General features: G+C 31.5%; 1 protein-coding gene across 1 annotated transcript; it reads right to left on the bottom strand.

Moving 5' to 3' along the window:
• Window positions 1-1378: 1378 nt before the first annotated feature.
• LOC118050983 (peroxisome biogenesis protein 3-2) lies at window positions 1379-8329 on the bottom strand. Its single transcript, XM_035061475.2, has 7 exons — window positions 7958-8329; window positions 7402-7563; window positions 7103-7302; window positions 6871-7001; window positions 3440-3567; window positions 2676-2903; window positions 1379-1983 (listed from the first exon to the last, which is right to left on the bottom strand). Exons 1-7 carry the CDS (start codon window positions 7969-7971, stop codon window positions 1722-1724), a joined length of 1125 nt encoding a protein of 374 aa, XP_034917366.1. The 5' UTR covers window positions 7972-8329; the 3' UTR covers window positions 1379-1721.
• Window positions 8330-18103: the final 9774 nt, after the last annotated feature.

The following is an 18103-nucleotide window of genomic DNA, read 5'->3' as shown; positions in this document are numbered from 1 at the left end:
TATATATAAAAACATAAATTTAATTTGAAGGATAAAATTGAAAACCATAAAATTTTTGACAAAAAAAGCCAAGGAAAGAAAAAAGAAATAAAAAGTAGAATGACCAAATTGAAATTATTATAACTATTGAAAAAAAAATCATAAACTTTATTTGAAAGATAAAATTGAAAGCCATAAAAACTTTGGACAAAAAAAAAAAAAAAGAAATCAAAAGTAGAAGGATTGAATCGAAAAATATTATATATACATGTTATAATTGAAGGGTTAAATTGAAAATAAAAACCTTTAACAAAAGGGAAAATGATAAAAAACCAAAAATAAAAACTAAAATGAGTGAAATTGAAATATCAATAATAATGAGGACCAAAATGCTTTTCTCGGTGTAGAAGATAAATGAAGAAGAGAAAAGGTCACTGGTGATAAATCGATCATCGTATGATGACACACACTATTCATAAAGGAAGAGGAGACGACAAAAAATAAGATGAGATGGCGGAAGCATATTTTCTACCACCACCAGCCACCGCACACACCGTCCAAAATAAGCGACGGTTCCTACGCACCAATTGCTTTTTAAATTAAAAAATATCAATTAAATCTCACTCAAACCAACAATTAACAAAATAATTGGGGCGAAAAAACCCTAATACCCCAAACTCTAATTACTTAAGTTTCTTAGATCTAAAAGCATATTTGTAATTTTACTATGCATAAAAAAAAAAAAAAAAACTTAAAATACCCTTTCAATGTTAGTTTTTTTTTCTTAGAGACTTTTTGGTTATTTAACTGTTTATTAAAATATAAAGAAGATAAAAATACCTTTAAATAAACTTATAATGACTTATACACTATAATAGAAGGCAAAAATACTTCTAATTCTGAAACAAGTAAATTTTTTTATGAACAGACACCCTTTATTATTGTAGGGAGTAATGAATTGTATCTATGGCTTTAGACAAAATCACTTTCCTTTCAGTTGTTTTTTTTTTTTTTTTTTTGTATGCATGTGTTTTTTTTGTTCTCTTTCTGATGTTAAAATAATTCAGTGTCAAATCAAAATGACTATAATTTCATGAGGTGTTTGCAAAGTGCCAATGCTTGATATGTTGTAAGGATACTCCTATTCCCCAGGCCGGAATTACTATGGCCAAGATCTCAACCAGTCCAGTAGCCATCGCCAGAATGATAATTAGCTTTCAAAGTTCTAACATTGACTCTCTGCATCACCTTCGTTTATAGAACATTCTGCGGAAGGCAGCCACTTTAAACAAGCAAGCATCTCAACAGAAACGTCAAGTGCAGATTCTTTTCAAGCATCTTTAAGAAAGGAAAAAAAAAATATAGCATGCCCGTATGGAGATAGAACAAGAAAGTCGCATAACTGAAAAGAAATCTCTTCAAAGACGTACCAGATCGGGGGGGTTTCCAGTCTTGTGCTTCATGCACAGTTTCTGTCATTTTTCCAGTTTTAATACCAGACAGATGGAATCCATCACAAAGCAAATGACACGCTACAATGGCTCGCCGAAGATCTTGCAAGCGAGTAAAGAATTACAAAATGAAATCTCTTTTAGCCTTCTCTTTCATTCCTCCTTTCAAGCGGTTGAAATTTTGTAGACCCCAAGCCTGGTACCATACAAATTTTAACATGGGCGAGCCCCTTGTATGAAAACCAAAATTATAATAATAGAAAAACGTGGATAAAGATACAATCCGGCTCGCTAGTCTAAGAGGTTGTTTGCATAGAGGAGAGTGAAGAATAGTTCAACTTCTGGTACATTCCGGATGATTTGGATAATCTGGTTTTGGCTTGCTTCACCGAGTAAAGATGGTACTATCTGCAGAACTCGTGATAGTAGTTTTGCTAGTGGCATTCCTAATGTCAGACTGACCCCAGTGGACTGGCTCTGAGCTTCCATATCATCTACCAGTGCATCCACCGCTACTTTCAAAGATATTTCCATGATTTTACCAAATTCAGCACTGCAATGGAGGGGGAAAAAATTCCTTTCAGAGGAGCCCAACATAGAGTTAGTTTGATTAATTTTCAATATCTCAGCTTTCAGCTGGTACTACGCAAACCAAGAACAAAAACTTCAAAGGCATGTAATGAAAGGCATTCCAAGGATTATGATGACAACAAGCTTTTTGATGTTGTAATGAAAACAGGAATAAAAAAACCTGGAAACAGAGAATCTCCTGATACTAAAATTCCAGAGCACCAAGCACAGTTCATGCATTCAGGAAGCCACCAGCAAAAAGAAAGGAGGGAAAGAGGGAAATGGAGAGAGGGAGGGGGACTTTGGAGGGGAAATGGAGCCAGAAAGGGGGGCTTGGAAGGTTGATATTATTAAGCATCCACTGGAAAAAGGAATGGGTTAGAGAACTCTGATGGTTATTTTCAATTGTTTTCCATGCCACCACACAAGATTATAAGTGTGGAGAATAGTCAGCTCTGTTATGAGAGATCGTTGACCTTCTGGCAATAATGGATTTTCCTAAGCAGTTTGAGTCAACCAATACAAAACAGTCCTTGACAATTGCACCTTCATGCAGTGTATTCTTGTAATTAATTTTCTACCCTTGTGTGAATTCCATGGGTAAAAGTAATTATTATTTTTTGTGCCTGAAACATAATAAGCCCATTTTTTTTGCCAACTAGAACATAAAGATACCTTGATAGCACTGTCCGTGCCTCCACCATGAGCTGATCAAAATTCATGCTATCAGGAAGGACCATGTCATCAATGCTGGAGCTTGGGCCTAGCTTGTAGTGCCCACAATCTTCGGGCATTAAGTAGTCTATCCATTGGTGCGGACTTCCCATGCTCATGAACTTGTTAAGTATTTGCATGACAGTTTCGTGAAGTGAAGTGGTGTTGAACAAATCTGTCAGCTTCTTTCTGCACAGAATAAGGTTATAAGAAATTTAAGCAACCCTCCAATGGTCAAAACACTTATAATTATTTCCAACAGATGCTTCATATTGGCAATTTTCATTAAAAATGCCCTTCCAATACATTAGCTTTTTGGTTCACTATCTCAGATGTTACTGTAACAGATGTCATTGAATGAGTGATTTTTAGACTTCGTGAGCCTCTACGCATTTGCTTTGAGGTTGTTCTCATGAGCCTTAAACAAAGATAGCGCCTAGAGTCTGTGATGATGTGAACTTCTTCATGCAGTCAATGAAGTGCCAACAAAGTCAAATGTAGGCCAGATTCACTCTGGATTGATCGAGAAAATAGTGAAATTCTAAGTTTGATATTCAGTTGAGAAAACTTTCACTGTCTGATTTTAGCATGTTTATTTTGAAAAATGGAGATACAATCATCAGAAGCATGCAAACATAATTTTAATCTTATAGAATGCACCTTCTCAATTTAAAGAGAATTATTAGCTTATATACATGCCATTTTTCAAACATGGAAACACTTACCCCTCAAGAACTTCTGTTACCACAGCTTGGATATTTGAAATCAATGCCAGCAGGCCATTATTTGCGAGAAAATCAGCACTAGCCAAAAACTTTTGCTGGTCATCCCTATCAACAAGATCAACATTCTCCTGTGTGAAATGAATGAAATGGATTAACTTCAGGAAAATGACAAGACACTTTAGGACATCCAGAAGGAACATTAAAAATACCACAGGCATCGTCTGTCTACCAAGAGTGGGTCACACTATTTCAATGCACTAAACAACCATGATACCATCACATATCTAACTGACAGATAAAGAATAATTTAAACAGGAATTTAAAATATCATGTACACATGCAAAAAGCCAAAGACATGAAGGGGGAATGATCAAAACATATGTTTGTATCAAATTTGCAGAGAGATAAGTTTGCCCAGGTTTACATAAATTGCTGCCTCCAAACTACGGTGCACATTCCCCTTTTTTTACTTTTCTGATGAATACTTATTTTTCATGCGCTTTCATTGATGTTTAATTAACTGAATCAACATGTCCATTGTGGTGTCGCTCAGGTTTATATATAGCCTTAAAGATGACACACTAGGCACCATGAACATCACAGCACCCAGAAAACAAGGTTGAACCATCCTAAATTCAGCATTCTCACTACTGACAAGTAGTAGCCTGTTTGGGCCCATTAAGGAGCAAACTCAATATATTAGAAAGAAACAGAACTGCAAAAGACATGTATTATCATGGGTGGCATAACTTTAAGAATCACAAAGACCTCTTACCATGCTTCTCTAACCACCTATAGTGTATTCCATTCAGATGCATCATTAAACAAGCAGCCAAAAAGGGAGGAATTAGAACTAGCTCAATTCAGTTATGAAAAAATCAGGTTCAAGAGATATTTTCGTTTAACACCATCAAGCCAATGACCTCAAACTAATGTCAGCATCTAAGATTCCACATCAACTGTTGAAAGCGCTAGAGTATGCCAGTCCTGATGCACGACTGTGGATGAGACTCCTCTAAGAACCTCCTAAAGCTTAAGTTCATAAAGAGAGGACAGAAAACAACTCCATCCCAAAGTAATTTCTCAAAAGAGAAAAATCATCAAATGTTCTTGAGTTCTGTTCCATCCAAATGCTTAAATGCACAACAAACATAGTACAAATGCCACAAAATTTTACAATCTCCATTCCCTACTGAAGCCTCCCAAAAGTACCCAGCCACATTATTCACAATTTATCCACTAAGCTAAGGACCAGTACCACCTAATGTTTACAACAAGTTATAAACAAACTCCTGAACATAACCCATGCCGCCGGACAACATATTGAGAAATCATTAGAACATATATTATATGGTATGCAGACTTAACTAACAAACCCTGAAATATACAGCCACTTGTACAGGTAATAAGTAGCTAGTAGCTACTACCTTTAAGTTGCTAAGAAATAGCTAGCAAATAGGCGTGTGGAGATTGTTCATGAAGAAGGAAATTAAGGGTACATAAATACGAGGGAGGGGGAGTTAAGACAAAAAAAACAACTATGAATTGAGTGCTGGAATTCTACCCTTCCCCAACTCCTCACTCATTTCTCTCTCCTTCTCCTCAAGAACTCTCTCCCCTATTTCCTCTTTTGCATAAATTCTCAGCAGATCTTGTCATAGTCTTTCTGTGAAATCTGGTTTCTAACAGAAGTCAGATTCTGGCCCCAGTTCACAGCCTCCAAGGCTAGGAATTAAACATTCATTTTTATCATAACACATCCCCAACCACCTTCCAAAGCAAGACATCACATAACCTCATTTATCAGTGCCATCCTGCATCACACATACAGAAACATCCTCCCACCTGCCTGACACACCTGCAGGGGAATTGCTGTGAGACCAGGGCGCTGTTTTGTCATTGAAGAGCAAGTGCTCAAAGAGAAGAGAGATAAATGGGTGAGGAGGTGGAGAAGCGTATATTCCCCCACCTCCTCACTCATTTCTTTGCCTTTCTCCTCAAGCACCCTCTCTCCTAATTCTTCTTATTCTTGCCCCTCCTCACAGCCTCAAAAGCTAGGAGTTTACATTCATTTTATCATCACATCCCAGACACCTTCCAAAGCAAGACATCACATAACCTCATTTCTCAGCGCTGTCCTGCATCACATAAATGCAGAAACATTCTCCCACCTGCCAATCCAATTGCAGGCACAGGGTTTACTTATATACAGTCACAATGTATGTGAAGGGAACTGCTGAAGGGCTCACGTTAGGGAAAACTGATGACTAAACTTGCATTTTTGTATGGAGGATGCCTTAAGGCTTGAAACCTTCAATAAAAACAAAGAACATTGACATCTAAAGCCATATAATATCCATAGGTAGTTGAAAGGGGTTCTCTAATAGTGATCACATCATTTCTATACCGGAGATATAAAAAGGCATCATTCAACAACTGTCCCTGCTACAAATCACAAATAGAGCCCTTCATCAAGACAACCATTCAGAAACCCTTTCTCAGCCTCCCCCTTCAGCACATCAATGCAGTTTGTTCATGAATTACAAGAAAAACATTATTTATTCTTATATAAAAAATGAACTCCCGTATGCATGAGATGTTAATTAATACATGTGCTCCTCCAAAAGCCTCCCACCACCTCAACCATAGTGGAGAATGTCAGAAATGAAACCTGTTTTCGTACTTCACTTTAACAAAAGCCTGGAATATCTCTGTAGATAATCAGTTCTCCTAGGCCAACTATTGTTAACTCTCCGGAACTGAGCTCTTCATGCATTATTTCAGATCACTATACTACCAAGCATCAAGAATTTTAAATTCCATATGTGGCTAAATAACTTCATAGTCTTAAAACATTATGTGATGTCATGAACATAATCGAGAAACATTTGAGTAAAACTATAAGAATTTAGTAATTCAACAATGGTGACAATTGACATTTACGTACAGATATGCAGATCCCCAAAGCTGCTTTCTGGATCAGTTAATGGTCTGAGAGTACAAATCTTAAAAGTACATATTTGCCATCCAACTAAGTCAATGCTGCTTAACAGCACAAATAATAAAGATGGGCATTGAGGAGCAGTATTTTGGTTGGTTATAGAATGTATACTTCATTCTCTGACTAAATTGCTCTTCCAAGAAACCCCTATGACTAATTGTCATAGAACATACTTGCTTAAATGACAAACTAATAGCAATAGCAATCTGAAAACAAATTACAGTTCAAGAAAATCTCAGCGATTTTCAACACAAAAATCAATTGCACTGGACTGATTAGCCAAAGAACAACTATTTGAGATTATAGCATGACAGACATGAAAATGAAATTTGACAAAAGCTGCCTGAAGAAACACAGATAGTTCTGGCAAATGATAGTTGTATGTGAGCATATATCTTAAACATGGGAACAGAAATAGAATGGATCTTACAAGTAAAAGTGAGCTTCCAAGGCCACGAGCAGTATCAATATACAAATGTCTTCCTAGAATATTTACTTGAACTTTGATGTATAAGCTAAGCATTGTCACAGCCCACAGCGAAACCAACATTTGTGTGAAACCTGGAGGAAACACAGCCATAAAATTTGAGTGGAAAAAAAAATCTGTTAGATTACATATTGTATGCACCATAAATATGTAGAAAAAATACGTAGCTGCATACTTAGGATTTTGAGTCTGTCCCACAGTTCAAGTTTCTCTGAAGAGGTAAGCGTGGTTGGCTGACCCTTCCCTTTCTGTAGCCTTTCAGTGAGCTGAGAAAGGTCCAGTTCTTCTGCTATCCGAGTTCTTAAATATTGCATTGCATGAGGCAATGTTGTTCTATCAGCTATTAATTGCACATTCTCGAAATGGTCTTGCAATCTATAAATACAAGTCATAAGACACAGCCTAAGAACCAACAGAACATCGTAAATAAGAGGGGAAAAATGAAAGACAAAAACATAATCAAATTCTCTTAACTGGGCCTTGATGAGTTCATCATTTGCCCTTTGGCGAGCAAGTTCCCTCTCCAGATCAGCGAGCTTCTGTTGGTGAGCATTGTATAGTTTACAAAGAAAATACCCACTTCCTAAAACACCTGATGTAATAAGAATTTTCCTCTTATGCCTTCTCCAAAAATTCCTAGTGTCAAAAGAGTACTAAATAGTCAACAAGCAATAAAACCACAAGGAATAGCTATTCGCAACCAAAATCTAATAATTAAAGCACAAATACAGTTCTTTATAACATAAAATCTAACTATTCACAAACAAAATGAACAGAACTAGAAGATCAAACAAGCAAATTGAGAAGCAAAACAGTTATTCTAGCAAAGACTATGCATAAAAGAAAATTTCACACGCCCAGAAGATATAATATAAAAACACATAAACTACCAACAAGGGCAATACATGGACTGAACTCCCACATAAAGATTGACAAAAAAGGAGGACCCATCTGAAGAAACAGATAATTAAAGCAATAAAAGAGTAAATTAGCATAAACCCAGAAGATCAAGCACAGTAAAAAGCACAACCTTAAAGAAAGCATTTTTAAATACTCTGATGCTATGCAAACACCCAAAAGCCCATCTCTAAGCTCTTATACCGTTCAAATCCATCACTGATACTGTAAGTTGCAGGCAGGCTAATGATAGCCTGACTTTAGGCAATGCAAAAAGTTAAACTTCTTATCTAAGACCATACAAGATTGTGTTGAAAGAGAAATAAGGGTTTGGAAAGGGAGAGATGGATTGGTGAGAGATATGAGGTTTTTGAGTATAATACTTAAGGGGAAGTTCGGAATTTTTTTTTAAGATAATAAGTGGCAGCAGCCAATGATGGTTGTTGAGGTTCTTATGTCTGCCTTCGTTTCTTTCTACTATGGTAGTTCTCTCTCTGTACCTAGTTTTGCCAACATTCACAACTCTTCTAAACTCTTTTTTTTTTTTTTTACTGAAAGATGCCTATCATCCTTGAACTTTTGGGATATTTAAATTTACTCCATGAACTTTTTTTGATTGTGGCTTACTTGAACTATTTTCTTTTAAAATCACGTAATTCTACTAGTTTTTGTAGAATTTATTTAAACAAAGTAATGGATTTTTGTACGTGAATCACATGATTGCTAAGAAATAATGAGAAAAAAAGATTTTGGAGACGTATGTATCATGCAACGAGATACGTAGATGGCATTCTTTTATTTTTTTTTAATAAATAATAATAATAATAATATCCAAAATATTACTCATTTTTAAAATAAAATTACTATTATTTTTAAAAATATATCCTCTTAGTATTTAATAAAAAAAATCAAATCATTAAACATCAATTTTTGATGGGTTGCAATTTACTATAATTTAGTCTTAAACAATCCCCCTTTTAACAACTATAGGGATAAAAAATCCAACACGTATTAAACAAAAGTCATTTCTTTAACAGTGATTATTTTATCAGCCTTAAGTCATGCAATTCAAAATGCTTTTTAGGATTGAGCATATCTTAATATAACATTGTTTAATTATGGAATATTCCAATTGGCAGGTTATATGTCTTTTTATATGAGACATTGAGGCAAACATTATCTAGTCTGGAAAGAGTTTTTTATTGTTCCAGTGATTATCCTCATAAAAGTAATATAGGGGCTTAATAGATAGTGAAATGGTAAGTATATCAATCACTACTAGTCCAAACACTCATTAAAGAGTCGGAAAGTTTAACAAACTAGATTGTGCCTGTTTGTTTCTGCGTTTCAAAATTGCTTTTGAAAAAATTTAAAATTTTTTTTTTTTATTTACTTCAAATTAATGTGTTTTTAGTGTTTTCAAATCATTTTTAATATGCTGATGTCAAAAATTATTTTTAAAAAATAAAAAAAAATCATTGGAACGAAAAGTTATTTGAAAAATAACCGCAACCACACTATCAAACAAGCAAACCCTAACTAAAAATCATCAGATAAATCACTACTCCCTCACCTAACCTGGAGTTTCCATGTGTGTGCATTCCAAAGCAATATATCACAAATAGACAAGTGGTACATAAAGACATTCATCCATATCTAACGTACATGTATAAGCACGATAAAAACATGTTAAAGCGTAAATAAAAAAAGAAGTAAGCCAAATGTGAATTCTAACACATCAAATCACATAAAATACACAAAGTCTAGTCCAATACTATCAAAAATAGAAAGTCCCTAGTGGATTTGTTATTCTGCCGCATGTGCGTGTGTGAAATGGCGACACGTTGGGGTTAAGGAGTCGCCACCTAAAATCATATTCTATATATTAATCAAAATCAAAGCTAAAAACAATATAATGCAACAAATGTTCAAAACACCATAAAACATGAAAGAACATGCTAGAAATGTACCTCATGGATATCATCTACTAGGATAAGTGAATGTTTTATACCTTTCAAGCTCAAACAATGGTTACTCCCTTTTAGTTTCTTATTTTCTAAGTTTGTTACTTTCTCTAAAAGTTAAGGAAGTCCTTGTTCTAAGCTCTTAAACCTTCACACTTTAAAGTTTCTTTATCAATATTTTCCTCACCTCCTTCTCTCTTCATGCTTTGTTTTTTTAGCGGGTATTTATAGGATTTTGCTAGGGTTTTTTATGGGTTCAAACATAGATCAATCAAAACTTAGCCCTTTAATCAAAATAAGATGGTTTTGGAGTACATTTCATAGTTGTGAGCTTTGTACCTAAGCTGGTTTTTTAATGTTGGTTTTGCAACAAACTTGATTTTTTGAGGTTTTGATGGTTTTCTAAACTTGGAGACAAAAAAGCTTGTTTCTAGCCTTTTGATTTTGAAAGAAACGTGGCCAACATTTGATAAGAACCTACTGATAAGGCTTGAAGTGTGAACACATGAAAAAGATTAGTGGTTTTGTGAAATGGATATCATGATCATCGATGACTGAGATGACCACTTTCAAGACTTTGACAAAGAAGCTTTGATGTTATCATCATTGAAGACCATCTAATCTTGGTAAAGTGTGTGCACACCTTTTGTTTGGATTCAACCTTACTCAATTTGGAGGTATGTAGCTTCACATTCATTCATTTGAAAGTGTCAATCTGATTAGCCTAGAATCTGAAAATACAATGATGATTGATCAATGAAAAGATATTGTTGAGATCATTGAAGAAAATGAGATATAAAAGTTTGATGAAAGTAGCTAATCTTTGTAGATGAGTTGTTTCTCAATTGAATGGTAGTAGTTACAGCCCCAAAGATTGTTGAAAATGACACATTCATTTGCTTGAAAAGTGTCTACTCAATCAACCAAAATTGTTGAAAAAAAAGCTAAATAGTGATTGAACAACGTGTCATCTAAGTTAAACCATAGAAATTATGGTTTTTAATTTAGGATTTGATAGATTTTATTTTAGTCCCTATTCTTCCAATCGTTTTTAATCGCACCCGTAATTGTCTTCCAAACTCTTAATTTCAAACAATTTCACCCTTGTCAAACTCAATCATCAGCCCCAAAGTTTAGCATCATTTTCATCTTGGTCCTTGGTTTTCAATTTGTGCACTTGGACCCTTAATTAACCATTAAATTTTTAATTTTCTTTAATTTGACCTCTAATTTGATCAATTTCAAGCTCTACAATTATATGTTTTTTTCAGTTTGATCCTTGGTTTTGGGTTTCTTCAATCATGTCCCTAATTGCCCATTAAAATTCAATATTTATACAATTAAGACCCTGATTTGATCAAATTAACTATTTAAAATTGCAAATCAACCTCCAGACTTTATTTTCTTCTAATTAAGGCCTAAATTGACTTCAAATATCAATTTTTCTTGCAATTAAGTCTTGAATAAAATTAAATAAGCCTTCTAAAGTTCTCATTAAGTTTTTAGCCGTCTAAATTTGTATTTCTTTACTTCAAATAAAAATATTTTCACCAAATGGCCTTTTTATCAATCAGAATTGGTTTGTAAATTTTACCAATCTTATACAAGTTGGTCCTCTAACTTTTTCACTTGTCATTTTGGTCTTTCACCACTAACCTGGACAATCTTTTAAGCTTTCTTCATGTATATCCTCTTGTATTTGGAAATTTCTTTTTCTATTTTTTTTTCTTTTATTGATTTTTAATGGGGTTAAGAGTGAGTAACAACAATACAATCTAGATATCTTTACCTTTTTTCTTTGTGAAGAGAGTGGTGTCAATTCTGTCAAAGTTGAAACCATTTTCAATAAGCAAAGTCTATAATCTATCATACCATACTTTTGGTGCTTATTTTAAACCATATAAAGCCTTTTTAAGTTTAAAAACATGATCGGAAAAGTGAAAGTTTTCAAAATCTTAAAGTTGTTTAACATATACTTATTTCATGATAAAACCATTTAAAAATATGTTTTTGACATCCATTTGAAAATGTGTAAAATTAGCATGACATACAAAAACTAAAAGTATTTTTCTGGATTCTAGTCTAGCCACGAATGCAAAGGTTTCTTCATAATCAATACTTTTTTTCTTTATTATAACCTTTTGCAACTAGTATAGCTTTATTTCTCACTATAGTCCCGTGTTCATCAATTTTATTTCTAAAAACCCATTTTACTCCTATAATGAATTGATTTTTAGGTTTAAGGACTGATTTTTAAATATCATTCCTTTCAAATTGGTTTAGCTCATCTTGTGTGGCTAAAATCCAATTTGCATCTTTTTTAGCTTCTAAATAGGATTTGGGCTTTATATAAGAAACAAATGCACAATGCTTATTAATATTCTTAAGAGATGCTATAGTCTTAGCTCCTTTAAATGGATTGCCAATAACTAACATGGGAGTATGAGAGCTTACATACCTTAGTTCTTTGGTGGCACAAAAGAGTTACTTACCATTTCTTATTCATGACTTAAGCTTAGTTGATCCTTGTTCATCTTTTCATTGTTGTCCTTCATAAGTGTTTTATTATTAAGATTTAAATGTTGAACATTTTAATTTACATCATTTAGAATCTCATCATTTTTTTAATTTTGAGTTTCCTTAAAGACGACATGCATGGATTCTTAAAGAGAAAATATTTTATTGTTATATACTCTATAAGCTTTGCTATAAAAGGAATATCCAAGAAAAATACTGATACGATCCAGGCAAGGTCAAATTCGGATTTTGATGTAAAATGTGACATTGAATTTTGAATCAAACGTATCCAAGTAATCCCTAGTGTTAAGAACAAAACATTTTAAACAGACACTTTGAAATATGAGATGTTGGGTTTCCTTTCTCTTCAAAGCTTATAAATAGTCTTTTTCAACTTTAGTCTCAAAATAACACAATTTAAAACACAGTAAGAAAGTGTTTATAGCTTCTACCCAAAAACATTTAGGGATGTTAAATTTATTTAACATTGTTTTTGCCATTTTTTTAAAGAGAATGATTTTTTCTTTCCATAACTCTATTTTGTTAATGAGTTTAGAATGAAAAATTATGGTGGTATTCTTTCTCTTTACAAAACATTTCAAACAAATCACTTCTAAATTCACTATCATGATCACTTTTTATATTTATGATTTAAAAACCCTTTTTATTTTCAAAATTTTTTTAAAAACTTTACAAATTTATAAATAGTTACATCTTTTTATTTTAAAACAAAACTAATGTATATCTTGTAAATTCATCCACAATTATAAACACATATTTATTATCGCTTGTGCTTCTAGCTCTAGTTTGTCCAAAGAAATTTATATGTATCAATTCTAAAGGCTTTTCGGTAGAAATGTGGTCTTTCTCTTTAAAGATGTTTTCACTTGTTTATCATTTGACAAACATCACATAACTTATCCTTTTTTAATGCAATTTGAGGGAGTCGTTTAACAAGCTTATTTTTTTTACAAGTTTAAAACGATTATTCATGCTTATATGATCTAATCTTCTATGCCAAAGAAAACTATTATTAATGCTTGCAATAAGACAACTTTCTATCCTCATACATGAGTAAATTTTAATCTTGTAAACATTTCCTTTTCTATTACCAGTAAATAAAACTTTATCATTTTCAAGAATTAAGCAACATGCATGGTCAAATATGATTTTGTACTTTTTATCACACAATTGACTAATACTTAGCAAATTATATTTAGATCATTCACAAGAAACACCTTTTCTATTAAGAGAGAAGACTTACCTCAAATATTACCAACTCCAATTATCTTTCCTTTTGAGTTGTCTTTAAATATAACTTTTCCACTATTGATCTTGGTTGTGCTTAAAATCAACGAATCATCTCTGGTTATATATCTTGAGCAAGCATTATCCAACAATCATTCTTCATATTCCCTTGATTTATACACACAAAAAATCAAGATGAGGTTTTTGGTACCTATACTTTCTCAGGTTTTTTTTTTTGTTAGGTGACGATTCTTTTTGGAACCCAAATCATGATGCAAACTTTGTTCTTCTTCATATAACATGCATGAATTAAATTATCAATACTTCTACAATGATGACATGTTTGGTTTTGATCATATGATTGTTTGACTTTAATAAAGTAGTTCTTTAAATATTTTTTGTTCTTTTTGGGTTGATACCCTATACCTTTTTGTTGAAGACATAAATTTAACTAGTAAGCATGATATCTAAAACCTTAGAACCTTGAGTGAACTTCACTAATGTGGTATTCGATTTGTCCACTTTTTCTTTAAAGATTTATTTTCCTCTTTAAGTTAGCTAACATTGTCATTATCAATAACAATGCATGTTTTCCTTTATAATGTATCTTTTTCAACAAGTAAACATACATGACTCTTTTTCAATGAACTATATTTATAACCTAGTTTTTTAAATTCATTACACAATGATTCAAAGGCTTCATGTAGTTCATCATAAGAGAGGTCAGATTCATCATCCAAAGAAATAACCTTATTATTATGTTTAATTGCCATGAAACACATGTTTGCAACATGCTCGTCATTGTCACTTAAGCTAGAGTCTGATTCATCACTCCATATTCCTTTTATTGCTCATTTATGATGGCAGTTATTCTTTTTATTTTGAAAGAGAGGGCAATCAACCTTAATTGTCTCGTTTTGTTACACTTGTAGCATCTAAATGCCTCATAACTAGATTCTTCATTATTTTCATCTTTTTTTTTTAAGTTTGAGAACTTTTTATTCCTTTATTTTTTTTCCTTAGAAAATTTTAGAATTATCTTATTATAAGTGCAATTTCCTCCTTCACCTCATCATCATCATTATCATAGTTAACATGGTGTATGTTTTTTAATACCAAGTTCTTTTTTGGCTTCCCATCTAGTTCTTGCTTTTTCATGGTGATTTTTTTGAGTTATTAATGAATTGATGAGCTCTTCTAATAGAAGTTTGGTGAGATCTTTAGCTTCTCAGATTGTCATCACCTTTGCTTTCCAATACTTTAGGAATGACCTAAGATTTTTTCTTACAATATTGGTATTGATATAAGTACTACCAAGAGCATCCAAACTATTAGTGATAGTTGTGAATTCATTTGAAAGCATTTTGAATAACTCATATTGATATACATGCATATCAATTTTGGATTCTTTAACTTGATTATTACCTTTATGAGTTACTTTTAAAGCATGCTATATATCCCTAGAATTTTTACAAGAGGATATTCTATTAAACTCACTTATACTCAAGATACACTATAAATTGTTCATAGTTTTAACATTCACAGAAAACAACTTTTTATCATTATCAGTATACTCACTTCTAGATTTACAAATCGTTATATCATTTTCATTCTTAGTAGGCTTGTGAGGTTCATTTTCAATAGATAGTCATAAATCATAATCAATAGATTGAATATATAAAATCATCTTAGCTTTCCAACAAACATAATCATTGTCATCAAAGAATTGTGGCCTAGAGGTAGATGCTCTTTCATTTTGAACATTTATAACAGTGGTTGTCATTCTACTTAAGTTTAAGCAAACTTATATATATGAGAACTAAGCTTCAATACCAATTGTTGTTCTAGGATTAAGGTAACAACAACACCTAAGGGAATGTGAATTGGGTGTTCCACTAATTATGTCAAATAATGCAAATAATCACACAAATAACCAACAATATAATTAAACTATTTCAAGTAAAGAGATAAGAAAAGAGAGATTACAAACTCGGTTTTTATCGTGGTTCGGCAAATCTACATCCACATCTCAATTACTAATCTTACTTGAGTATTACAATTATGATTTGTTTACAACAAGATTCACTTTATCAAAAAGTGGATTATACAATTGAAAACTATAATCTCTATACCACTTGGAATCATTAAAGGTGTGCATGTGTAATGAGTGTGAGATTTTATAATCTTGTGGCTAGAATATAAAGATTTAATTTAACATAACCTAAAGTATGTTAGGATTCATGATTTCTAGTTGGTATATATATATATATATATATATATATATATATATATATATATATAAAAGCTATACCAAAAGAAACTAGTCGTTTATAGCCATTAGAATGCCTTAACGTGTAAACTGGTCGATCGATTCTAATGACATATCATTCGATCGACTAGTTCTTATAAAGTTCTCAGGTGTTTATCATATGGATGAACAAGTGATTGACCAATTCAGTTTAAAAAAATTTAGTTTTGCAATTTCAAACCTGGTGAAACGTGAATCGATTAAATATCTATCATTTCTATTTATGCATGCAATGTGAAGTGTGTGAGTTCATTTTAGTTTGCTATTAAGTAAGATATAAAGATTTAACACTAAGCTCTACAATGAATCCTTGTAGCTAAGTCTTCACTTACTTTGCACCTTAGACTTATTAATGAAGTTTCTTCTTTTAATTTCATATACTTGTTGATGTCATCTTCATATAAAATATATTTAAACTTAATCTCATTCAAGCATATCATTAGTTAATTTCCCATTTAATTGTTATTATCAAAATATAAGAGATTATAAATATCAATATATGACTCATAGGTCAACAATAACCTACACATATAACTAATCGAAATTGAGTGTTAACTCTCAATCTATCAAATCTAAATTATTCGAAATCCTTTTTCCTACTTTGTATCTCTTAACAGGAGGTCTTTTGTACATGTAAAATCTAAACTCGATCATACACAAGTCATGTGATGTATATCAACTAGTTTTAATAGCAAAAACTCTAACAAAATGATATATTAGAGACACAATAACTTCTTAAAATTATATTAGATGTAATTAAATATATAAGTATAGATTGAACACAACTCATAAGATATTATAATATTTATAGTCATTTCTCTTAAGTTCCATGTCAATTCTTAATCATAATAAATTCACTTTTATAGTTTATCTTTAAAAGTTAATATTTAACTATGCTACCTATACTACCCTTTTCATATACTTATAAAATTACCAATAAAATGATTTTTTTTTAATTTTCTTAAAAAAATCATTCATAATAATTTTTTTGAAGTGTCTATTTATCTCACTTACAAAACATTTTATGATTATAATCTTATTTTTTATATTACTAATACTAAAAACCTTGATTATATTCCTGATAAAAAAAAATATATGATATTAAAAATAAAAAAAATATTTTATATATTTTTAAATGTTGGTTTTAAAATAAAAAGTTTAATTAATACTCACTAGAATGATGAGTTGCCCTAAAATATTTCTAAGAATTACAACAAATTAAAGAATAAATTGTATGATAATAAATATTTTAATTTAAAAAAAAATTTAAAAAAATGTTTAAACAAAAAATATAAAAAAATAAATTAAAAATGTTACACAATAAAACTTGTTGTAAATATTTTATATATAAAAAGATTTTCAAATATAGTTTAAGGATTTTGTAGAAAAATACAAGAAGATATAAACTTTCAAAAAAACTTAAAACCAAACTTATTGATCTAAAAAAATTATCATAAACTTGGTGATCATTTATCTTTTAAGAACTTGTTATGTATTTTGTTTTTAAAGTCGTAGACAAATATAAAGGCATTTGTCAAGGAAGTAGTGAGAAGAATTATCTTATAAACACAAAATTAAAAAGCACAGTGAAAACTCAAATTAAAAAATAAATAAAAAATATATTGTGAGACATAGAGAGATCATTATTATCAATATATTAAAAAGTATTATTATTATTATTATTATTTGAAGGTCGAATCAAATAATTAAACCAATTGAGGTTTTACATATGTTTTTACATAGTTTAGTTTGACAAATTTATTAATTACATAAAGGGTGTTGGTATTTATTTTCTATTTTTGTTTTTATTTTTTGTAAAATAAAAAATTATTTGATTGATTTTTTGTTTGTTACAATCCATCTAATTTTTTAGATTATTACAATCATAGTTTTGAAACCCGGCCTAGCCTAGGGGGTCGACCCGGCCGACCCAAGACCGGAACCGAGCCAGGTTGAAGAAAAAATAGAGGAAAAAAAAACCCGATGTGAACCGGTAAAAAACCCGGTTGCAACTCGTTGATTCTTTTAACTAAAATAACATCGACCCGAGCAACTTAATGATCCGATTAAAACCCGAAATCCAGATCTTAAATTAAATCAGCCAACAAGCCGAATCTGAAACTATAATTACAACCTATACTTATATTACTTAAACTCTTAGTTTGATTTAAGGAGTCTTAAAACCATTCATTAAAGCTCAATGTCTTATTCTATAATCATTTGTTAGAGTTTAGATATCATT

The sequence above is a fragment of the Populus alba genome, chromosome 15 (genome assembly GCF_005239225.2).
Source record: "Populus alba chromosome 15, ASM523922v2, whole genome shotgun sequence".
NCBI classification, from domain to species: Eukaryota; Viridiplantae; Streptophyta; class Magnoliopsida; order Malpighiales; family Salicaceae; genus Populus; species Populus alba.
This window is presented reverse-complemented; position numbering and strand designations above follow the sequence as displayed.